The sequence below is a fragment of the Oncorhynchus tshawytscha genome, linkage group LG24 (assembly GCF_018296145.1).
Source record: "Oncorhynchus tshawytscha isolate Ot180627B linkage group LG24, Otsh_v2.0, whole genome shotgun sequence".
Classification (NCBI taxonomy): Eukaryota; Metazoa; Chordata; class Actinopteri; order Salmoniformes; family Salmonidae; genus Oncorhynchus; species Oncorhynchus tshawytscha.
The window spans coordinates 11,220,357-11,245,199 of NC_056452.1; the positions used below are offsets into that span (position 1 = coordinate 11,220,357).

General features: G+C 46.0%; 1 protein-coding gene across 6 annotated transcripts in view; it reads right to left on the minus strand.

Moving 5' to 3' along the window:
- Nucleotides 1-24,843, minus strand: part of LOC112223260 (liprin-alpha-3-like) — a 43,652-nt gene that overhangs the window by 10,775 nt on the left and 8,034 nt on the right. For 3 of the 6 annotated variants that reach the window (XM_042305311.1, XM_042305308.1, XM_042305314.1), the window contains exons 3-20: nucleotides 23,746-23,847; nucleotides 23,131-23,295; nucleotides 22,890-22,964; nucleotides 22,713-22,778; nucleotides 22,381-22,509; nucleotides 21,772-21,864; nucleotides 20,860-20,912; nucleotides 20,346-20,439; nucleotides 19,886-20,020; nucleotides 19,468-19,551; nucleotides 19,062-19,193; nucleotides 18,857-18,919; nucleotides 16,605-16,708; nucleotides 15,986-16,172; nucleotides 15,272-15,465; nucleotides 10,904-11,150; nucleotides 3,921-4,060; nucleotides 2,540-2,661 (exon numbers count right to left, since the gene is read on the minus strand). In XM_042305311.1, the coding sequence (XP_042161245.1) occupies nucleotides 2,540-2,661; nucleotides 3,921-4,060; nucleotides 10,904-11,150; nucleotides 15,272-15,465; nucleotides 15,986-16,172; nucleotides 16,605-16,708; nucleotides 18,857-18,919; nucleotides 19,062-19,193; nucleotides 19,468-19,551; nucleotides 19,886-20,020; nucleotides 20,346-20,439; nucleotides 20,860-20,912; nucleotides 21,772-21,864; nucleotides 22,381-22,509; nucleotides 22,713-22,778; nucleotides 22,890-22,964; nucleotides 23,131-23,295; nucleotides 23,746-23,847 (2,185 nt within the window). The remainder of the gene's footprint in view (nucleotides 1-2,539; nucleotides 2,662-3,920; nucleotides 4,061-10,903; nucleotides 11,151-15,271; nucleotides 15,466-15,985; nucleotides 16,173-16,604; nucleotides 16,709-18,856; nucleotides 18,920-19,061; nucleotides 19,194-19,467; nucleotides 19,552-19,885; nucleotides 20,021-20,345; nucleotides 20,440-20,859; nucleotides 20,913-21,771; nucleotides 21,865-22,380; nucleotides 22,510-22,712; nucleotides 22,779-22,889; nucleotides 22,965-23,130; nucleotides 23,296-23,745; nucleotides 23,848-24,843) is intronic. The other 3 variants (XM_042305310.1, XM_042305309.1, XM_042305313.1) reach the window with 3 other exon arrangements.

A 24,843-nucleotide genomic window follows, 5' to 3' on the forward strand; every position in this document is an offset into this window, starting at 1 on the left:
GAGGAGTTTGTGGCGGAGGTAAAGGAAGTTTGTGATGCTCCATTGTCCGGGAGAGAGGCTGCCCAGAAGTTACTCCAGCTTCAGCAAGACTCCCGCAGTGTGGCAGACTATGCGATGGATTTCCGCACGTTGGCAGCTGAGAGTGCCTGGAACCCGGAAACACTTTTCGACATGTTCCTGCACAGAGTATCGGAGGAAGTAAAAGACGAGCTTACTGATTGATCTCGACTCGCTCATCGCCTTGACCATTCAGATCGATGGGCAACTACGGGAACGAAGGAAGGAGAGGATATTCAATTTCACTCGCCCGCCCAAGGATTCCACCTCGCCTCCGAGGCATCCCTGAGAACCCCAATGGCTCCGTTACCGAGAGAAACCGAGGCTACCCGAGTTTCCCCGAGAGTCTACGAAGTCTGCCGATTCACCTCTTCCCGAGCCAAAGCAACTAGGCAGAGCTAGGCTGTCTCCAGCTGAATGGCTATACAGGCTTCACACTAAGAGTTGTCTGTATTGTGGGAAGACTGGTAATTTTGCCTCCACCTATCCACTAAAAGACCAGGCTCACCAGTAGGAGCGAGTACTCTGGTGGGCCATACGGAGAACTTTTGTTCTGCCCTGACTCACACCCCTTTTCATGCCAGTCGAAATCTCATCAGGTACTCATCGACTCTGGGGCCAATGAGAGCTTTATGGAAGCTACCCTGGTGTCCGAGCTGGGCATCCCCACCCTGCTGGTCATCTATGAACATTTGAACATCTTGGCCATGTTCTGTTATAATCTCCACCCGGCACAGCCAGAAGAGGACTGGCCACCCCTCATAGCCTGGTTCCTCTTTAAGTTTCTTCCTAGGTTCTGGCCTTTCTAGGGAGTTTTTAGTAGCCACCGTGCTTCTACACCTGCATTGCTTGCTGTTTGGGGTTTTAGGCTGGGTTTCTATACAGCACTTTGAGACATCAGCTGATGTAAGAAGGGCTTTATAAATACATTTGATTTGATTTGGACGGGCACTCTATAGGCCGGGTCATCCACAATACCACTCCCATCAACCTACGTGTATCAGGGCACCACAGCAAGATGATCCAATTCCTGCTCATTAAGTCTTATCAGGTTCCTGTGGTATTAGGATTCTCTTGGCTCCAGCTAGTGCCATCATGGGCTGGAGCCTGTTTTGCCACGCTCATTTCCTGAAGTCAGCGCAGCCTGACCCAGGACATCTTCCTGGGGGCTCGGAAGTTGCCCCGGACCTCTCCACCAGGACCTCCGGGAGGTGTTCAGTAAGGCCCGGGACACCGACCGCACCGACCCTATGACTGCGGGATAAACAGATATTTTTCCTGATGCGGTCCATTCCTCCAGGCTTGCCTGCCACTCGGGTTCCCATCGTACCCTGGCCTTTGTGCGACAACGCTTTTGTGCGACGCCCATCATAGTTCCTGACATCTCCATGTTTGTTGACACATGTACTATCTGTGCACCGAACAAGACTCCTCGGCAAACACCAGCTGGTCTCCTTCAACCTCTGCCTGTCCCTCACCGTCCTTGGTCTCACATATCCCTGGACTTTGTCACGGGTCTCCCTCCGTTTGAAGGCAATCCCAACATCCCGACAGTAGTGGACCGGTTTTCCAAAGCCGGCCAATTCATTCCTCTCCCCAAGCTACCCTCTGCCAAAGACACGGTCCAGCTCATGGTGCAGCACGTCTTCCGGATCTATGGACTCCCAGTGGACATGGTCTCCGATTGGGGTCCTCAGTTCTTGTCCCGGTACTGGAAGACGTTCTGCACACTCATTGGGTCGTCGGTCAGCCTGTCCTCCAGGTTCCATCCCCAGTCCAATGGCCAGTCGGAGCGAGCCAACCAAGACCTGGAGATGACTCTTCGCTGCCTGGTCTCCGCCAACCCCACCGCCTGGAGCCAGCAACTAGTGTGGGTCAAATACCCTTCCTTGCTCTGCCATGGGTCTCTCGCCCTTTGAACGTTTCCTGTACCCCACACACGGTCAACCGGTGGTGAAAAGTACTTAAGGAAAAATATTTTAAAGTACTGCTTATGTATTTTTGGGGGGTATCTGTACTTTACTTAACTATTAACATTTTGGGCAACTTTTACTTTTACTTCACAACATCGAAAGAACAATTTGTATTTTTTACTCCATACATTTTCCTTGACACCCAAAAGTACAATTCACACACTTATCAAGAGAACATCGCTGGTCATTCCTACTGCATCTGATCTGGCAGACTCACAAAACACATATGCTTCATTTGGAAATTATGTGTTAAAAAAACATTTTTAAAATGGTGCTGTCTGGTTTGCTTAATATAAGGTATTTGAAATGATTTGATACTTAAGTACATTTTAGCAATTCCATTTACTTTTGATACTCAAATACTTTTAGACTTTTACTCAAGTAGTATTTTACTGGATGGCTTTTAGTTTTACTTGAGTCATTTTCTGTTGAGGTATCTTTACTTTTACTCAAGTATGACAATTTAGTATTTTTTCCACCACTGTGGTCAACTCTCTATATTGACTTACCCAGAGAGGCAGACTGACTCCCAGGTCCTCCGATCCTCCCCTTCTCCTTCTTCCCAAACAGGCGTCCAATGGAGGACTTGATGCTCTTCTTCTTGCTGGCTTTGTGGAGAGAGTCCTGACTACTGGTGGTTACAAATTAATCACAGAACATCACTGGTGAACAAAAAATGCAACCATTTCAAATAAGGAAATCAGACAATTGAAATAAATTCATTAGGCAGTAATCTATGAATTTCACGACAGGGAATAGAGATATGCATCCGTTGGTCACAGATACCTTTAAAAAAAGGTAGGGGCGTGGATCAGAAAAACCAGTCAGTATCTGGTGTGACCACCATTTGCAGTGCAACACATCTCCTTCGCATAGAGTTGATCAGGCTGTTGATTGTGGCCTGTGGACTGTTGTCCCACTCCTCTTCAATGGCTGCACGCAGTTGATGAATATTGGCGGGAACTAGAACACTCTGTCGTACACGTCAATCCGGGGTATACCAAAGAGCTCAATTGGTGACATTTCTGGTGAGTATGCAGGCCATGGAAGAACTGGGACATTTTCAGCTCCCAGGAAAAGTGTACAGATCCTTGCGGCTTGGGGCTGTAAATTATCATGTTGAAACGTGAGGTGAGGGGGGCGGATGAATGGCACAACAATGGGCCACAGGATCTCATCAGGGTATCTCTGTGCATTCAAATTGCCATCGATAAAATGCAATTGTGTTGGTTGTCCGTAACTTATGCCTACCCATACCATAACCCCAATGCCACAATTGGGCACTCTGTTTACAACGTTGACATCAGCAAACCGCTCGCCCACACGACGCATAAACGTGGTCTACAGTTGTGAGGCCAGTTGGACGAACTGGCAAATTCTCTAAAACGACGTTGGAGGCGGCTTATGGTAGAGAAATGAACATTAAATTATCTGGCAACAGCTCTGGTGGACATTCCTGCAGTCAGCATGCCAATTGCACACTTCATCAAAACGTGACACATCAGTGGCATTGTGTGACAAAACTGCACATTTTAGAGTGGACTTTTATAGTCCCTAGCACAAGGTGCATCTGTGTAATGATCACGCTGTTTAATCAGCTTCTTGATATGTGACACCTGTCAGGTGGATGGAGTATCTTGTCATAGGAGAAATGCTCACTAACACTTACTAATACTTTACATGTTGAGTTTATATTTTTGATCATTATACATGATGGTCACTGAAATAGTTGGTTATCCAGTCTACTTTATATCCATTCTATTGGCATTAATATATTTTATTTTTTTATTTTATTCAACCTTCATTTCAATACGGAGTGATATACTTTCCATTACCTAGCTTCCCAGCAAACACACATTGTCTCAATGTTGACTAAAGTAACAACTGTACCTGCGGAATTCGCGGTGATCATCCAGCCCAGCCCCTGGGTGTGTGTGAGTCATTCTATCCAATCGCAGAGCACGAGGAACCGGAGGAGGGGTGGAGTCAATCAAGGCTAGCGCCCGGCAGTCGTCGCCCTCTTTGCTGTTCTGTATTGACAGACAATCAGCTCAAGTGAGTCATTGTAGACAACTATTTTAATCAAATCCCAAATAAAATAAAATAGTCTTGGTGACATACACATGGCTGGCAGATGTTATTGCGAGTGTAGCGAAATGCTTATGCTTCTAGATCTGACAGTGCAGCAGTATCTAACAGGTAATATCTAACAATTCCACAACAAAACCTAATATCTAACAAATTCCACAAAACCTAATACACACAATCTAGTAAAGGAATGGGATGAGAATATATAAGTATAAAATATACGGATGAGCAGTGAGAGAGTGGCTAAGATGCAATAGATAGTAAAGAATAGATAGTGAAGGATACAGTATACAGTATATACATATGCCATTCTTAAAGTGGCATAATTAAAGTGACTAGTGTTCCATCTATTAAAGTGGCTTATGATATCAAATCTGTAGGTAGGCAGCTGCCTTTCTGTGCAAATGCTGGCTGTTTAACAATCTGATGGCATTGCGATAGAAGCTGTTTTTCAATCTCTCTGTCCCAGCTTTGATGCACCTGTACTGATCTCGCCTTCTGGATGGAAGCGGGGTGAACAGGTAGTGGCTCGGGTGGTTGTTGTCCTTAATGATCTTTTTTTGCCTTCCTGTGACATTTTTTTATTTTTTATTTATTTAACCAGGTAGGCAAGTTGAGAACAAGTTCTCATTTACAATTGCGACCTGGCCAAGATAAAGCAAAGTAGTTCGACACATACAACGACACAGAGTTACACAAGGAGTAAAACAAACATACAGTCAATAATAAAGTAGAAAGATAAGTCTATATACGATGTGAGCAAATGAGGTGAGATAAGGGAGGTAAAGGCAAAAAAAAGCCATGGTGGCGAAGTAAATACAATATAGCAAGTAAAACACTGGAATGGTAGATTTGCAGTGGAATAATGTGCAAAGTAGAAATAAAAATAATGGGGTGCAAAGTAGCAAAATAAATAAATACAGTAAGGGAAGAGGTAGTTGTTTGGGCTAAATTATAGATGGGCTATGTACAGGTGCAGTAATCTGTGAGCTGCTATGACAGCTGGTGCTTAAAGCTAGTGAGGGAGATAAGGGTTTCCAGTTTCAGAGATTTTTGTAGTTCATTCCAGTCATTAGCAGCAGAGAACTGGAAGGAGAAGCAGCCAAAGGAAGAATTGGTTTTGGGGGTGACCAGAGAGATATACCTGCTGGAGCGCGTGACATCAGGTGTTATAGGTGTCCTGGAGGGCAGGTAGTTTGCCCCCTGTGATGTATTGTGCAGACCGCACCACCCTCTGGAGAGCACTGTGGTTGTGCCGTACCAGGCGGTGATACAGCCCGACAGGATGCTCTCAATTGTGCACCTGTAAAAGTTAGTGAGGGTTTTCGGTGACAAGCCACATTTTTTCACCATCTTCACCACACTGTCTGTGTGCGTGGACCATTTCAGTTTGTCGGTGATATGTACACCGAGGATCTTAAAACTTTCCACCTTCTTCACTGCTGTCCTGTTGATGTGGATAGGGGGGCTGGTCTTCCAGCTGGTCTGCGCATGCTCTGAGGATGCCGCTAGGGATGCCGTCTGGGGCTGCAGCCTTGCGAGGGTTAACACGTTTAAATGTTTTACTCACGTCGGCCACGGAGAAGAAGAGCTACCACAGTATTTGGTAGCAGGCCGTGTCAGTGGCACTGTATTGTCCTCAAAGCACGCAAAGAAGTTGTTTAATTTGTCTAGGAGCAAGACGTCGATGTCCGAGACGGGGCAGTTTTTTTTTTGTAATCCGTGATTGTCTGTAGACCCTGCCACATGCGTCTTGTGTTTGAGCCATTGAATTGCGACTCCACTTTGTCTCTATACTCACACTTTGCTTGTTTGATTGCCTTACGGAGGGAATAACTACACTGTTTGTATTCGGTCATGTTTCCAGTCGCCTTGCCATGATTAAATGTGATGGTACGTGCTTTCAGTTTTGCGCAAATGCTGCCATCAATCCACGGTTTCTGGTTAGGGAAGGCTTTAATATTCACAGTGGGTACAACATCACAGAGTCCGCGTATTCATCAATGTTATTGTCTGAGGCTACCTGGAACATATCCCAGTCCACGTGATCGAAGCAATCTTGAAGCGTGGAATCTGTTTGGTCAGACCAGCGTTAGATAGCCCTAAGTACGAGCGCTTCCTGTTTTTAGTTTCTGCCTATAGGAGGGGGCAAACAAGATGGAGTCATGGTAAGATTTGCCAAAAGGAGGGCGGGGGAGGGCCTTGTATGCCTTTTATGATTATTCAAGATCCTGTTTCCCTGCTGTGCCTGTTTCCCTGCCTGACGCTGTTATCCTCTCACTGCAGTTTTGCCGCTCTGACTCTGGTACCCGTCTCCTGTTCCACATCTCACCACCCTGCTACCCTGTTTTGGATTCAGCTCACCATCACTTCCTTGGATTTCACTTCGGACCTGTTAACCCTGTCTCAACCCAGCTCATTCCAACCTCAGCCTCCACATCTGGTTTCCTACAACCCACCCAAGCTTCGTCTGACCTGCACTCCTCTCTCCCTGTGTTGCAGTAAATATCTTGGTTCATTCATTCCTGTTTCCTGGTCTGAGTCTGCTCTTGGGTTCCCCTGTGCTGCTCCGCGTAACATCGCTGCAACTCCCGTACTGACTCAGGATAGGCGAATGTCGAGAGCAATGCATTCTCTGAAACACCACCCTACCAAGCTACACTGCTTCTTGACACACTGCTCGCTTAAGCCGGAAGCCAGCCGCACCAATGTGTCGGAGGAAACATCATCCAACTGGCGACCGAAGTCAGCTTGCAGGCGCCCGGACCACCACGAGGAGTTGCTAGAGCGTGTTAGGACAAGGAAATCCCGGCCGGCCAAACCCTCCCCTAACCTGGACGACGCTGAGCCAATTGTGTGCCACCTCGTGGGTTTCCCGGTCATGCCCGGCTGTGAATCAGCCTGGGATTGAACCCGGGGCTGTAGTGACGCTTCAAGCACTTAGAGCACTGCGCCACTCAATAGGCCCGAGGTACACACTTGTCTATATAAGGTCCCACAGTTGAAAGTGCATGTCAGAGAAAAAAACAAACCCTGAGGTCGAAGGAATTGTCCGTAGAGACAGGATTGTATCGAGGAACAGATCTGGAGAAAGGTACCACATTTTTTTTGCTACATTGAAGGTCCCCAAGAACACAGCGGCCTCCATCATTCTTAAATTGAAGTAGTTTAGAACCACCAACACTCTTCCTAGGGATGGCCGCCAGGCCAAACTGAGCAATGGAGAAGGGCCTTGGTCAGGCAGGTGACCAAGAACCTGATGGTCTTTCTGACAGAGCTCCAGAGTTCCTCTGTGGAGATGGGAGAATCTTCCAGAAGGACAACCTTCTCTGCAGCACTCCACCAATCAGGCCTTTGTGGTAGAATGGCCAGACGGAAGCCACTCCTTAGTAAAAGGCACATGACAGCCCGCTTGGACTTTGCCAAAAGGCACTTAAAGACTCTCAGACCATGATAAACAAGATTCTCTGGTCTGATGAAACCAAGATAGAACTCTTTGCTTGTATGCCAAGCATCACATTTGGAGGAAACCTGGCACCATCCCTATGGTGAAGGATGGTTTTGAAGGCAGCATCATGCTGCGGCAGGGACTGGGAGACTAGTCAGGATCAAGGGAAAGTTGAACGGAGCAGAATTAACAGAGATCCTTGAAAATCTGCTCCAGAGTGCTCAGATCCTCAGACTGGGGCAAAGGTTCACCTTCCAACAGGACAACGTCCCTAAGCACACAGGAAAAACAACACAGGAATGGCTTTGGGACAAGTCTCTGAATGCCCTTGAGTGGCCCACCCAGAGTCCAGACTTGAACCCGATCTAACATCTCTGTAGAAACCTGAAAATATCTGTGCAGTAATGCTCCCCATCCAACCTGGCAGATCTTGAGAGGATCTGCAGAGAAGAATGGAAACTCCCCAAATACAGGTGTGCCAAGCATATAGCGCCATACAGAAGAAGACTCAAGGGCTGTAATTGCTGCCAAAGGTACTTAAACAAAGTACTGAGTAAAGGGTCTGAATACTTATGAAAATGTAATATTTCCGTTTTTTCATTTGTATAAGTTTGCAAAAATGGGTCAACGCAATAGTCCGGATAGCCATTTGATTAACTGTTCAGCAATCTTATGGCTTGGGGGTAGATGCTGTTCAGGTGCCTTTTTGTCCCAGACTTGGCGTTCCGCTAACACTTGCCGTGCAGTAGCAGAATGAACATTGTATGGCTTGGGTGGCTAAGGTCTTCAAACATTTTTGGGACCTTCCTCTGAAACCACCTGGTATATAGGTCCTGGATGGCAGGGAGCTCGACCCCAGTGTAGAGGTTTTAATGGGTCCCATTCTGAAATGGACCTGGGGCTTTCCCACTTGAACCCAATATGTATAAATTCATTTAAAAAATATAGCGACCTGTTCCAAATGGACCCGAGGACATCCAGATCCATTCTGTATAGACGTCATTTTAATTCATTTTAATTCCAGCTTCCATTGATTAGATATCCAACTTTTACCACACACGGAGGAAGGCTCTATGACTGTAGCCTACTACTGCTTTGATGACTCATGATTGGCCAACCACAAGCTACACGCGCCATGCTCCACTCTCGTGAAAAGCAAGAGTAGAAGCATAAATAATACCATTTCTCTCTTTCTCTACTGCTGCAGTCACATTTGGATCTGTATGGGCCCTTCCAGGCAAGTCAATTAAAATTACACATACCCGAGACCCGTAACAATCATATCAAATCCAACCCAGACCCGTGACATTATTTCGAATTCTGCATCTGGACCCACTCCGTTACCAGTGGATCTGTGAAGACCTCTACCCCAGTGATGTACTGAGATGTCCGCACCATCTTTGTAGCACCTTGTGATTGAGGGCGGTGTCGTTTTCATACCAAGCGGTGATGCAGCCAGTCAAGATGCTCTCAATGGTGCATCTGTAAAACTTTTTGAGGGTCTGAGGGGACTGCAAAAAGGCGCTGTTGTGCATTTTTCACAACTGTGCTGGTGGGACAGGACCATGTTAAGTCCTTAGTGATATGGACACCGAGGAACTTGAAGCTCTCGACCCGCTCCACCACAACCCTGTCGATGTGGAAGGGGTGTGCTCACCCCTCTGTTTTCTGTAGTCCACAATAAGCTCTTTTGTCTTGTCGATGTTGAGGGAGAGGTTGTTGTCCTGGCACCACACTGCCAGGTCTCTGACCGTCTTCCTATAGGCTGTCTCATCGTCGACGGTGATCAGGCCTACTACCGTTATGTCTTCAGAAAACTTGATGATGGTGTTGCAGGCATGCGTGGCCACACAGTGGTGGGTGAACAGGGAGTACAGGAGGTATCTGGGATGATGGTGTTGATGTGACCAGCCTTTCAAAGCATTTCATGGTTACAGATGTGAGTGCTACAGGACAATAGTCATTTAGGTGGGTTGCCTTTGAGTTCTTAGGAACAGAGACAATGGTGGTCTGTTTGAAACATTTTGGGATTACAGACTGGGACAAGGAGATGTTTTAAAAATGTCTGTGATGACACTTGCCAGCTGGTCTGTGTATGCTCTGAGAATGAGCCCTGGTATTCCTTCTGGCCCAGCAGCCTTGCGAGTGTTAATCTGTTTAAAAGTCTTACACACATCTGCCACGGAGAGAAAGATCACACAGTTGTCCGGTACAGCACGGGCGCTCATTCTTGGCTCAGTGTTGTTTGCCTCAAAGCGAGTATAGAAGGCATTCAGCTCGAATGGGAGGTTTGCGTCACTGGGCAACTCACGGCTGGATTTCCCTTTGTTGTCCACAATAGTCCGCAAACCGTTCCAGATCCAACAAGCATCTTAGCCGGTGTAGTAGGATTCTATCTTAGTCCTATATTGATTTTTTTCCATTTTTGAGAGAGAGTGTTCATGTCTGTATATTGTTCCTTGAAAATGTATAGCTCTAGCATTTAGCCCGGCGAGGATACTGCCTGTAATTCATGGATTCTGGTAAGGATACCTTTGTACGGTGTCTGTGGGGACGATGTCGTTGATGCACTTATTGATGAAGCCCGTGACTGATGTGGTAAACTCCTCAATGCTATCGGATGAATCCCTGAACATATTCCAGTCTGTGCTAGTGAAGCCGTCTTGTAGCTTAGCATCTGATTCGTCAAACCACTTCTGTACTGAGCATGTCACTGGTACTTCCTGTTTGAGTTTTTGCTTGTAAACAGGAAGCAGGAGGATGGAGTCATGGTCTGATTTTCCAAAGGGAGGGCAAGGGAGGGCCTTGTATGCTCGTTGAGTGCCTGCTTAGTGTCATTCTCATTTTGTGGTGGAATGTCGACAGCAGTGATGATTAGAGATGAAAACTCTCTTGGTAGATAAAAAGGTACGCAATTTACCATAAGGTATTCTAGTTCAGGTGAGCAAAAGCTTGAAGCAGCACACCAGTTGTTGTTTACAAGGAGGAACACCCCTCCCCCTTTGGTTTTGCCTGAGTCTGCTGTCTAGGCTCAACGAGGCATGGAGAAACACTTGAATTTTATGTCCATATCACCCGTCAGCCAAATTTCTGAAAAGGATAGAATATTGCAACTTTTCACGTCCCATTGGTAGGAAACTCAAAAAACGAAGCTCATCCATCTTGTTCTCAAGTCGACCATCTCCGTCAGCACCATCTCAACCAGTTCTTATTGTAAACTGACATTATGATGTAATTTCAATTAGCCTTACCCGTTGGGTTGCCACAACCACGAAGACATACATTGAAATGCAAGACGCTTCCAATCACAGATAGCCACAGCCGTAAGGTACTGTACCTGTCTGTCTGATTCTCTGGCAGGGGAATGTGGCAGTCGGGGGGTGGAATGTCCAGAGCTGGGGGGTGAAGGGGAGGCCAGGGTGGAGGAGGTGAGGGAGGGGGTCATGTAGCCCCTCCCCACGCTGTCCCTGCCCCCACCCAGTGAGGAGGGGGGGAGAGGAGAGGAGTCCAGGGCCACGCTGCTCACCCGGCTCTCGATCTCCTCCGCCCTCAGCTCAGTGCTCTCCTTCTCCTCCTGGATCAGCCTGAGAGGAGATGGGGAATGAGAGAGTAAAAGAGAAAGGGGAGAGGAGAGGAAGAGAGATGAGACAGAGGAAGCAAGTGGAGGTCAGTGGAAAAGTAAGGAAAGGAGAAGAGAGAGGGAGAAAACAGAGCGAGAGGAGTTAAGGAGAGGAGAGGGTACAAAAAAAGTCAACATAACTCACGTTTATCATTTTACTCCTAAACTGAGGATAGCCGCAATGAGATGAGGAATAAATGTTTGTGGTATCAAAATCAAATCAAATCAAATTATATTTGTCACATGCGCCGAATACAACCTTACTGTGAAATGCTTACTTACAAGCCCTTAACCAACATTGCAGTTCAATATGTAGAGGCAAGTGATTTAAAAAAAATAATAATCTAACCAAAAAGTAACACAATAAAAATTACATATCAATAACGAGGCTATATACAGGGGGTAACGGTACCGAGTCAATGTGCGGGGGAAAAGGTTAGTCGAGGTCATTTGTAAAGTTTTGTTGTGCCCTCTTCACAACTGTCTTCGTGTGTTTGGACCATGATAGTTTGTTGGTGATGTGGACACCTTAATAATATGCTTGTGGAATAAACCTCTGGATTGAGTAAAGCATAGGAGGTGTGAGTCTTTCTTTCTGTATCTGCGGTATTCACTCCTGGTTTGGACAAAGCAAAGGCAGAGGTCAATTTTAGATATGTGTTTTTGTATGTGGAATTGACCTCAGGATCACCCATTGAATGGGAACAGAAGATATTTCATATGTGGCAAAAGGGTTTTATTGTGATTTGTATACAATGTGTTAATCTCATGCTTTTAACCGGCCCCTTTGTTGTGTGAACCTAACTCATATTAGGTTGCCTCTGATTATCTGAACGGGCGCACCTGCTTGGATCCCCTTGTAACGAGGGAAGGATACACCTTTCTCTCTCCCTCCTCCCGCACTCGTTACAGCATCAAACGCTACCGCAACAGCCACAGCCAGTTAGCTACCAGTCTAACAGAACCAGTGACGAAGCAAGCACGGACGAGAGGCAGACGGAAAGAAGCAGATGGAAAGAAGCAGATGGTGGGCACGTGTACCACGCTCACTGGGAGTTCGACAGGGTCCATCGACTACTGGGAATCTGGTCAGATTGTCCAAACATTATGTGTGTTGAAGTGTGGAGGCGAACATAATTGAGGAAGACGAGGCCAGGAATTGCTGTGGTAGCTTACTAGTAGATGGTGGTAGAATTACTGGTGTGTGTGTGTGCTTGTGTGTTCTTGACTAGTGGAGCGAGTTTGGGTTCTAGATTGAGTTTGGGTTCTAGTTTGGGTTCTAGATTGTAATTATGTCCCGTCGTTGTGGCCAACCCCTATTTTGATTTGGTTTAGTCCTTCACTTCGCTATTGTTCCTGATGATTTAACATAGACTGACAGACAGAGTTATTCAGTGATTCAGACGTCAAACTGTCACCAGTTCTGTCTTGCAGTTCTTATGAGGACGTTGTGGGTGGCCTTGACGCGACTCTCCTAGAACTCTGAACTTTCGCCACAGCCCGTTCCTCGAGTGCACTAATGCTAATCTGCACTACGGGCCTACCTTACAATGGCATTGTCAACAAGGATTGAACACTATTGTGTATTTTATCTTCATTGGCAAAGGAAAAATAATGAGATGAACAATAAAATAAAATTTAAAAAGTTGTCCATAATAAATATCAGAATGTTATTCCAGTCTCATCTTCTTCACTGGGTGGGCAGTGTGAGCATCCACCTATTCTAGGAACTTTTATTGTTTTTGTAGCTATGTCTATATTTACATTTACATTTTAGTCATTTAGCAGATGCTCTTATCCAGAGCGACTTACAATTAGTGCATTCATCTTAAGATAGCTAGGTGAGACAACAACACATCACAATCGTGTCAAGTACATTTTCCCCGAACAAAGTATTTATCAGCAAAGTCAATGCTATTGGGAAAAGAGAAGTGATTTTTGTTTTTTTTTAAAGTATGCCACGACAGAGGAGGGGCTTTGACTGGGCTGAGAGAGAGCTGCCCTACCCAAGGGGTGGGAGGGCCAAGAGAACAGAAGTGGTGGAACGGAGTGCTCGAATTGGGATATAGGGTTTGAGCAGAGCCTGAAGGTAAGGAGGTGCAGTTCCCCCTGCTGCTCCGTAGGCAAGCACCAGGGTCTTGAAGATGATGCGAGCTTCGACTGGAAGCCAGTGGAGTGTGAGGAGAAGCGAGTCACTGCTTTGATGTTTGCAGGGTATGACAAGGGTGTTGTCCAGGGTCACGCCAAGTTCCTTTGCACTCTTGGAGGGGAAACCTGTGGAGGTGTCAACTGTGAGGGACAGGTCTTGGAGCGGGTTTGCCTTTCCTGGGAGGAAGAGCAGCTCTGTTTTGTCAGGGTTGAGCTTAAGGTGGTGGGCCGACATCTAAGCTGAGGTGTCTGCCAGGCACACATAGATGCGTGTCGCCACCTGGTTGTCAGAAGGGGGAAGGCGGAAAGTAATTGAGTATCATCCTCATAGCAATGATAGGTGAGACCATGTGAGGATATGACAGAGCCGAGTGACATTGTGTAAAGAGGAGAGGACCTAGACCTTAGCCCGGACATCATTATTCGCAGTTCTGTGTGTGGGGGAACGGATGTCGTCAGCCTTTTTTTCAAAGTCGTTCGCAGAGAGGCAGGAGGGTGGGCAAGGAGGTGGAAGATGAAGGAGGGAGGAGAAAGTGGAGGGCAAGGAGGTGGAAGATTGAGGAGGGAGGAGAAAGTAGAGGGCAAGGAGGTGGAAGATTGAGGAGGGAGGAGAAAGTGGAGGGCAAGGAAGTGGAAGATTGAGGAGGGAGGAGAAAGTGGAGGGCAAGGAGGTGGAAGATTGAGGAGGGAGGAGAAAGTGGAGGGCAAGGAGGTGGAAGATTGAGGAGGGAGGAGAAAGTGGAGAAGAGTTTCCCAGGGTTGGGTGCAGATGCTTGAAATGTAGAGTGTTAGAAAGTGGCTTTAGCAGCAGATACAGTGGAAGAGAAGGTAGAGAGGAGGGAGTTGGGAGGATGATAGGTCCTTCGGAAGTTTAATTTGACTCCATTTCCACTCAGCTGCCCGAAGCCCTGTTCTGTAAGCACGCAGTGATGACCATCTGGGTGAGGGCTGAGTGGGTAGGGTTGGAGGAAATAAAGTCGTGATCAGAGATATGGGGGGGGTTGCAGCGAGATCAGTAAGAGAACAGCCTCTAGTGAAGATGAGGTCAAGCGTATTGCCTGCCTTGTGAGTGAGAGGTGGCCGGAAAGGGTGAGGTCAAAAGAGGACAGGAGTGGAAAGAAATAAACTGAAGTGAGGCGTCGGGAGGTTAATGTCACCCATTACAATGAGTGGTGAGCCATCATCGGGATAGGAGCTTATCAAGGTGTCAATCTCATTGAGGAACTCTCCAAGGGCACCTGGTGGGCGATAGATGACAACAATGTTAAGCTTGAGTGGACAAGTGACAGTGACAGCATGGAATTCAAATGAGGAGATGGACAGATGAGAGAGCGGAAGAGAAAATCTCCACTTAGGAGAAATGAGTAGCCCTGTGCCACCACCCTGACGACCAGATGCCCTCGAACTATGAGAGAACACGTTGGCGACGAGAGAGCAGCTGGAGTCGCAGTGTTCTCTGGGGAAACCCATGTCACAGTCGGGGACAAAAAGTGTCGGGACTGAAGGGCAACGTGGGCCGAGATGAACTCAGCCTTATTGGCCGTAGATCGGCAGTTCCAGACGCTACCAGCGACCCAGAATTCCATATGGGTTGTGCGTGCAGGGTACACTAAACTAGAAGGGTTGCAGGAATAGGGTGGGGAGACGTCTGTAAAAACCTGCAGGGCGAGGAGTGAACTGGGATGGGAAACACACACATCCTTGCCAAAGCTACAAAATGAGATCATCAGAAAAGAACTCGTTAAGATACTCAAGTGAGAGAGTAGTGTGATTGACTGGTTAGGCAGAGCTCCCCAGGCTCTGGTTTGAACCTGGAGTGGCGTACACTACTTTTCTTTGCCGCCTCACAAATCTTCTTTGGTATTTCTGAGGCATTTGTAGGTGTGTTAAGACCTCAAAAACCCATTATTCCTGTTCGCGGTGTAGCTGAATACTTACTTGATCTCCTTGTTGATGGCCTCCAGTTGCTCCTGCAGCATGATGGCAAGGGTCTGCACGTCCGTCTGTCCGCTGGGCGAAAGCAGCTCCGAGCCAAACAGGGTCTCCCTGTCGTCCTCGTCATCTGAGCAGCCCCCCTCGACTCCCCCCTCGAACCCGGGACCCAGCATGTTGCCACTGTCCCACTCTCCATACTGTCGAGAGACCGGGGAGGAGAGAGAGAGAAACAAGAGAGAGGAGGGAGACAGAAAGAAAGGAAGTATGAAAGAATTAAGCGAAAGGGGAAAAAGTAGAGATGATTAAATGAAAGGTTGCCTCGTCATGTTTTTCCTACAGGCAGTCCAACATGACTTGGAATGCTGTTAGCTACTTTTATCCTCACGTATAAAGTCACAACACAAAGAAAATGGCCCCCATGTGTAGGAGTGACAGGTCACTCAGTCAATCACAAATAATGAAAACACATTAGGCACCAACCAGGGAGCTAGCCTGGTTCTATACTGTACGTTGTGGGACAGGAGTTAGGAGTTGAAACCCTGATGAAGACAGCATAGCTGTCGAAATGTTGGTATTTATATATATTTTTTTGCATTGGAGCCATTAGTGTGCACCATTTCTTTTGTTTTCTTTTCGCAGGTTGGCTATAGCCCCTTACAGTATGGAACCAGGCCACCAGGGAGCTACAGTCCTGTAGGTAGTCGATGAGATCCTCACCTTGTTGCTGTCATCCCTGGGGGGAGCCCATCGGCCGCGGTGTGCCCTCCGGACCACCACGCCACTGGAGGAGCTGCCGTAGCCGGCTGGGAGGGAGCCACCACCCTGGGGGTAACGGAGCTCTGAGGCACTCCCTGGAAGAGATCTTCGAAAAAGGGTGGAGGGAAGTGAGCTCACGTTGCTCGTCCTACAGAGTTTGTGAGATTTTATGAGATGAGAAAATAAAATTGCTTTATTCGTTATAGCACTTTTTTTTAAAAATGTATTGCCGCCATTTCCTGAATAAAATTAACTTTTTGAACGAAAAAATATTTCAAATATTCAAACAAATTGAGTTATTGTGACATTTGATCCTTAATCACAACAATGGTTTATTCGTTACATTCACTACATTAGACAAAAATCTAATTCTACATCAACTGACAGAAAGTGAGAATAACAACGTAAACTTAAAATCAACTCTTTGTCCTGTTCGTCTCTTTGCTAAATATTTTTGAAAAAACATTTAGAAAGTCTATTTTACGAAGGGTAAAAGTGTTAGTTTTCCCTCGAAAGAGAGAACAAATGTGTTAATTTGATGCGTTTATAAAAAAACAAAAATAAATGTATTTATAAATACCCTTGAAGCTCCATTGTGGCTAACCTGGAATAGGAAGAGCCAGGCCTGCCCCTCAGTTGATCCAGCTCCAGCTGAATCCTCTCCAGCTCAGCTATGAGCTGGTCCTAGGAGAGAGAGACAGGAGCAGAGTACAGTACAGGATTACATAATATTACAGTAAAGAAAAGTTTCAACTTTTTTTGACATGGATCTATTGCCCTGTTAAAAGAACACAACAAAAGCACGGATACAGAAGCAGGCAAGAATAACTAAAGAACAGACAGAACTAATTGATCACAAAAGTCTCGGTCTCAAAACACTGTTGTCGGTGCAGAGCAGTGTGACCGGTCTCCGGTTCTTGCAGCGAAACACATAAACCCTTGCGATGATAAAGAGGAAGTTGCATATCGAGACTAGGGAGTACTCAAAAAAACGAGGTGGCTCAACAAGGGTTCTTCGAAGATCCTTAGGGTTCTTGGCACTGACGATTGCCCCCAAAAGGTTCTTCCATGAACCCCATAGGAGGCGGGGTTCATCGAGGAACCTCCTTAGTTGGTGGGGGTTCTTGCAGTTAACTAACTGCCCAACTGAAACATTTGGATTTGAAAGACAGCAGGTGCAGGCACTTAAACATTTTTAAAGATCGCCTCAATTTAAGGTACGTTTTGTCCGTTGTATGATCTAAATTCATACTGTTTTATGATACTATTTATCTTTTCATATTTGTGCAAACCTTTCTAAAATGGACACAATCCAGTGGATATCAATCAAGCAAAAAGGTATGAATATGTAGGCTATCTGTGTTGAAGGCTATCTGTGTTGAAGGCTAGCTGTGTTGGGTGGCTAACCGCTCACTTTTGTGTCTGTGTCTGCAGGTAGAAGAGGCGGCATACAAAGGTATGTCAATTGGTATTGGTACGTCATGCAGATCCCCTTTACCATCCTCCTCCCTTGCCTCTTCAATGAATATCCCATCGGCCTTTACATTATGGACACGGTGTGGGTATGAAAACCATTATCAGAACAGTTTTCATCGTTCACATTCACCACAAACACCAAGGTACGAACGCTGTCGAGTGGATGTTTTGGTTAATCTGTATAATTACAACATTTTTGGATTCACAGACTTCACCCTCCCTCAACCTCCGATGAATACAACATGAAACCTGTTCGATCAACATGCACTGCAAATTCATTCTGGCTATGGATACGGAGAACATCAACACATTAGCATCCACACGCCAGATGAAATACCGATTGGACTTGGGGCTCTGCTGGGAGTTTACCTCATATTTCATATTTGAATTCCGCTTTGCCACTAAAATCAAAATAAACGCTGAGAACTAAAACACTGTGTTATTGTTGTGCGTATTGTTATTATTTATTATTATTATTTATTTATAATAATAACAGGGGAGGGGGGGTAGTTCAAATATTCACCCCAAAAAGATTCCTCAAAAGGTTCATTGAGTATCCATTAAAAGTAAGAACTTATAGGGGTTCCCCCTCCCCCCCACAGTTTCAATTTGAACTACTCCCAAAAGGATACTCCAGGAACCTTTTTCTTTTTAGAGTGAGCATAAACTACCTACCCTATTATTCCAAAAAGGGTTTGCAAAAGTCCGTGTATAGCCGTAAAAAGGCAGTCCAAAGTCTTCCTGGCAGTTTTAAATCGGTAGAAAGTACAGCTGATGTGCTCATCACATGTATACACAGATGTAAAGTACAGCTGATGTGCTCATCACATGTATACACAGATGTAAAGTACAGCTGATGTGCTCATCACATGTATACACAGATGTAAAGTACAGCTGATGTGCTCATCACATGTATACACAGATGTAAAGTACAGCTGATGTGCTCATCACATGTATACACAGATGTAAAGTAGAGCTGATGTGCTCATCACATGTATGATGTAAAGTACAGCTGATGTGCTCATCACATGTATACACAGATGTAAAGTACAGCTGATGTGCTCATCACATGTATACACAGATGTAAAGTACAGCTGATGTGCTCATCACATGTATACACAGATGTAAAGTACAGCTGATGTGCTCATCACATGTATACACAGATGTAAAGTACAGCTGATGTGCTCATCACATGTATACACAGATGTAAAGTACAGCTGATGTGCTCATCACATGTACACACAGATGTAAAGTACAGCTGATGTGCTCATCACATGTATACACAGATGTAAAGTACAGCAACAACATAATAATGAAACCTGACCCGACTGGATACAATAAGGGGAAGACATGTACCTTGTTCGCTAGCAGATCATCTTGGATTTTCTTCATGTTTGCGAGCTCCTCTGACAGGGAATTCTAAATGAGGGGAGGAGTGATCGTGCCAAGTTGACTCATGTTTGCTGTTGATTACGTTGATTTATTTTAAAAAAAAAACTTCGTGAGCATTAATGGTAATTTTAGCTTAACTTAGCATATGGTTAACAAAGCTTTAGAGCACCTTCTCCTCGAGGGCAGCCATTCTCTCTTTGAGGTGAAGCTGCAGTCTCTCGTTGGACTCGGACAGTAGCTTGTCCACTGTGTCCGAGAGGCGTTTGTTGTGTTCGTCGTTCATTTTCTCTCTCTGCCTTGCCTGAAACGTAGACAAAAGGACACAGTCGGGGGGGTCAAGGTAGAAAACAGATGTGAAGGAGAAAAATAATAACCAACTTTGGTTTCGGGTAGCAATAAGAGTTCAAACAGTTCACAAAGACAGGATTGGGTTTTAACTGATTGGCCAAAACGGAGGGTACGGAACACAATGTAACACTTCACCACTTATAGCCGCCATAATGTGCCGCAACTTGTCAGAATCCCGCATGAGACTTAGTAAAAGGCAAGTGGACAAACAAACAGAGCATTATTACCCTCTGCAATGCCTGATTTTTCTCTTCAAGTTGTGCCTCCATCTGTCGTAGTCGCTCCTCAAAGTTCCCATGGCGCTCCTCTGCCTATAAAAGAGAAGCCAGAGGAAGTGACTGTACATGAGATCAAACATAAACAACTCAGACTAACACATTGAATGATAGATTGGCTGCCAATAAGAGGACAACTCAGGTCATACAGACGGACAGACGGACAGACAGGAAACACGGGAGACGGACAGACGGACAGACAGGAAACACGGGAGACCGACAAAAACTGAAACAGAGACGGACACATTCAGGTAGAATGTGGAAAAGAGACGGATGGACAAAACAAACAGTTCCACGGACAGACAGTTCCGATCCACACTTGAAAACAGGATCAAGACCGCGAACGCAGACATCCCGTACACGACAGTACCTTGTTGAGGGCAGCCACTCTCTGGGCGAGCTGGGCCTCGATCTCGGGCAGTGTCTCGGCTCTCTGCAGGGTCTGCTGGAGCTTCTGCTTGGCGTCATCCAGACGCTCCTGGAGCTGCCTGTTCTTCTCCTCACTCTGGCAACACACAGGAAGAGAGGAGGGAAGAGAGCGGATGAAGTCTGAGATATTCTGATACGCTGTACTAAAATCCAAGTCTGAGTCCGAGGGCTGTTTTTCTGCACCCAGATTAAGCCTTGCCCTGGACTAACACACGCTTTCAATGGAGATTCTGCATTCAGAATGATTTACCTGTCAAAGAGAAATCTAGATCCAGGAAATTGGCCGTAAGAATCAGGCTCTAAGTATTAAAAGACGTTACTCTGGATATAACCTATCCGTTTGCACAGGGTAACTGTACATATATGTAAGCCACGCTCGTAGTCGTTCGTTAACCAATTACCTGTCTGTGCAGTGACTCCTTGCTGGCCAGCTCATTCTCCAGCTTGTCTTTGACGTCATGTAGAGAGGTTGCTTCCCTCTGAGCACTGAGGTACCTGCAAACGACATGGACACATTGTTAGCAGGGGGAGAGAGGATATTACCAATGATGAACGTCGGTAATGCAGCATTGTAAACGCAAAAGCTTTTTGGCACGAAAGGAACGTAAACGCTTTTCACCAATATAAAGGCGCCTAAATGATGTTTAAGTGCATTTATGCTCCACTACCTCCCTGACCATTAGTTATGAACTTCCACTCTTTAGAGCATGTAGAGACACAAGCCAACTCTTGCAGTGCGCTGTGACAATTGAAAATACCCAAACAAGTGAGATAAAACAGCGAGATAAAGAGGTAAGCTGCGAGGTACAGGTGTTGGTGACACCTTGGTGACAACTTTTCCGATAACGAGGAAAACACCTGGTGGTTTGGCACCATAGTCCCGGGTGTTAGAAATCGTGTTAAAAAGAGGGTTACCTGCGCTCTAATGTAGTGATCCTCTCCTCCATATCCTCCCTTTGGCACAGAGCCTGAATGATGCAGAGACATAGCGAAGCATGTTTAAAACATCCAAGGAAACACATCAATTATACATGGCACAAACATCTAACAGGGGAATGTGCACATTCAGAATTGACTACTGATTGACTATTCATTATCACATGTGTTCCGTCATTGTATACGTGCACAGGTCCTCTTGTCTATCTTGTCACTTACAGTTCTTCTTTGGTTTTCTATCCAAGAGGTACAACTTTAGTATAGGTATCACAATATAGGCACGCATGTGTAATATAAGTAGCTAAATAGGCCTTTATTATGTATTATAAACCATTTACTATTAAATGAGCAATCTGGGATTGGTACAGCCATTTGTTTGGACTTTGAAATGAATAGCCATGACGAATATGACTCATAAATGCCTCTTTTCCCCAAATTCATACTAGGCATTCCAATGCTCTGTGCTTTGAGATATTTGCTTTGGATGAACATAGTGGGATGGAACAGTCGCTGGAACAGAGAGGCCCGGGAGCTGATAGAATCTAAGTCAGGTGTGGGCAAACTACTGCCCGTGGATCGCATCTGGCCCGCCAGCCAATTATCGTTATTTTGTTTTTTGGGGGGGAAATTATTATTTTGTGTGAAATAAATGCTCCAGGCTACATTTGAACATCTAAAACTAAGTAGAGAGTATGTAGAAATGATAATGGGCATATTTACTTTGTAAATAACTTCCTTATTTCTGGCCTGCAAATCAATTTTGACAAAGAAACCCCCCCCCCCCCCCCCCTCCCCTAGTAGAATTTCATAATCCCGATGTGGCCCTCTAGCCAAAAGGTTTGCCCACCCCTGATCTAAGGCCTTGGCCAAGAACAGATTGGCCTGACATACCTCCTTCACATCCCTCTGGAGCTTCTGATTGGCCTCCTCCGACTTCGTCACTTCCCTCCTGGCGGCTGCAAGCTGTTCCTCTATTTCCCCAACCTGACGTGACACGAGGAAGAGCAATAAGATGGTTAAGGGACAATAAGGGACCATAACAGAACAGAGGGCCTTCATGAGTGAAGACATGAAGCACTGGTTTGGGCAGAGGCAGGTTTATGTTAGCTACATAGAAAAAGACTGTCATGCACTGTGTGGTTTTTGCAGAACAGATGCAATGCTATGACTGTCCACAAGAGGGAAGAGGGGAACTGGTTTTAACAATCTTCATACAACCCCCAACCCGAATCTATTTTTCTTTATCGCTCTTCTCTCTCTTCTCTCTTTTTCACCCTTGTTCTCTCTCTCACTCTCTATCACACACACACTATTCTTGGGAATGGTTCATAACGGTATAGGCTAGATTATGGTTCATTATAAACTAGGCAATGCATACATATACCGTTACATGTAGGGCAGGCTACATACTCTCTCTCTCTCTCGCTCTCTCGCTCTCTCTCGCTCTCTCTCTCTCTCTCTCTCTCTCTCTCTGTCTCTCTCTCTCTCTCTCAAACCAACCTGTCGACACATAAGGGCCAATCTTTCTTTCAGCTGGGAGAGCTCGGCTCTCTGCCGCTCTATCTCCGTTTCTCTCTGTCTGTCGATCTCACCGTCGTCCAATCCAGAGGAGGGTCCATTGGGTAGGCGCTGTTGTCGCCGGGGAGATGGCATCGAGAAAGGAGAGCGATGGGGAACAAGATGAATTAGACCCATCATCAGACGGTTGACCATCAAAGAGACAGACTAAAGAAGAAAACGGCATCATAACGCCAGTTATCTGCTAATGTGCTGCTGTTAACTTTAGGACACAAACAAACACAAACACTGGAAACGATGTGCATGAACCCCACCCTTACGTCTTTCCCGCCGTCCAACCCTTGTTGTCGTCTTTTAATTTGGTCTCTTAAAGAGATCACCTGCAAGAGAGGTAAATGGTGAACAAAATATATTGAATGCATTTTCTTATTATCGCGAAATGGAGCATTAACGTGCTCCAATAAAACATGGGTATCCCGTATGGCTTTTACCTCTTGAGCGGACGCTTGTAGTTGATCCTCCAAAAGGGTCACTCTCTCAAGGGCCACACGGAGTCGCTCTCGAACCTGATGGGCCGAAAAATAAGAAATGACTGAGAAATGCTGAGAAATGTGTGTGTATGGATCTTTTCCATCAAAGCAACAAACAAACAAAAACGACTGTTGAGAGAAAGCTACAGTAGCTGCTTATGAGTTGGGACGGAGACCCCACAATGGCAGCCTGGTCGCCCACCTTCTCATCCAAAGCCTTGTGGTGCTCAAACAGGGACTTGAGGGCCTTGAGGACCTCCACTTCACTGGAGACCCCCGCCGGGGACTGGGCCTGCCTCTTCACCACCGTCATCCTCAGACTGCGCTCGTGACGAGACACAAGACACTCCAGGTGCTCTAGTAGCAACTGCGGGAGGAGAGAGAGATAAAGTGATTGAGGTAGAAGAAGAGAGAGAGAGGCAGAGAGAGGCAGAGGAGTAAGAGATGCAAGGATGGAGATGGAGAGAGAGGCAAAGTAAAAGGGGAGAAAGAGAAAGGAGAGGAAAAAGAAAGAAAAGGGAGGAGAGAGAAGGTAAGAGAGGCAGGGGAGGAGAGGGAGAGAGACAAGGAAAGGTGGCAGAAAGACCGAGTAAGATTGTTTAGAGGGAGCAGAGAGGGTTGGAAGAGCATGTAGCAGAAAGAGAAGGGGGAGAAACATGTGGAGAAAAAAGGAGGGAAGGAGAAAATGTGAAAGTGAGTACTAGGGAGGAGAAGAACGAGTATTTCGAAGTCGATGCCACAACTATGATGTGTGAGAAAGAACAAACACAACTGCTGTGAGAGCGCTAGTCAGTAAAATGGCCGATAAACATCTTACACGTGTGTTGTTTCTCTCCGCCTTGAGCTCAGCAATCTCCTCTTCCCTCTCCAGTAGCTGCTCCCGGCAAACATTCAGCTCCTTAGTCAGCACAGCAAACTCCTGCACAGCCCCCAAGCAACATAACATTCATGAACAATATGGGCGACCTGTAACATGCTCACATGCACACAATCAAAGTAGATGCAAAATGACAGGAAATATACTTTGACCTGCAAGGTGTGCAACCAACTCTGTTAACACTCACACACGCACGCACGCACGCACGCACACACACACACACACACACACACACACACACACACACACACACACACACACACACACACACACACACACACACACACACACACACACACACACACACACACACACACACACACACACGCACTATCAGTCTCAGGCTCGTAACCTCCTCTGTGAACTGGCCTTCAAGGATTATATCACTGTGTTACACAATGACACTGCACTGAAATGCAATGGAGAGGCGAGAGACACACACAGCATTGACATGTCACTTACAGTGCAAAACTGGAAACACACTGTCAACAACAGTATTGCCATCACAAGGTAATATAACATGCAACCATCGTTTAATTATTCCTTATGATCACAAGCCTTCCCGGGGAAAAAAACATGATCTCTATTACTTGGAGGGGGGAAAAAACACCAACAACTTTAGCTTCATTTTGTAGGCACAAGGTTTAGAACCTTTGTTGTTGAGGCACAAGAACCACTTGACTACCTTCAGACTAGAGGACTGCAACGGCGACGTGTTACGCTGCAACGCAAAGCCACAGTAACAGTTGCATTCGAAATGCAAATCGGAGATAAGAGAAGGGGGAGTATACAGATGGTGACACAGTAGGAACGTTGGCGCTCGGCCTTCTGGGATTGGTCCTTGTTTGGGTTAAAGCTCTGAATTTCACTTGGCATCTCTTCTCATTTCTTTTTTTATTCCATCTCTCTCTTATTCTCGCTCTCTGACTGTATGGTCATTGGATAGACCATGGGCTCCATTCATTAGCACTCAGATTGAAAGAGTAACATACAAACTTACCCTTTATCACATGGTCCAAATAGGTTGTCGTGTGCTAT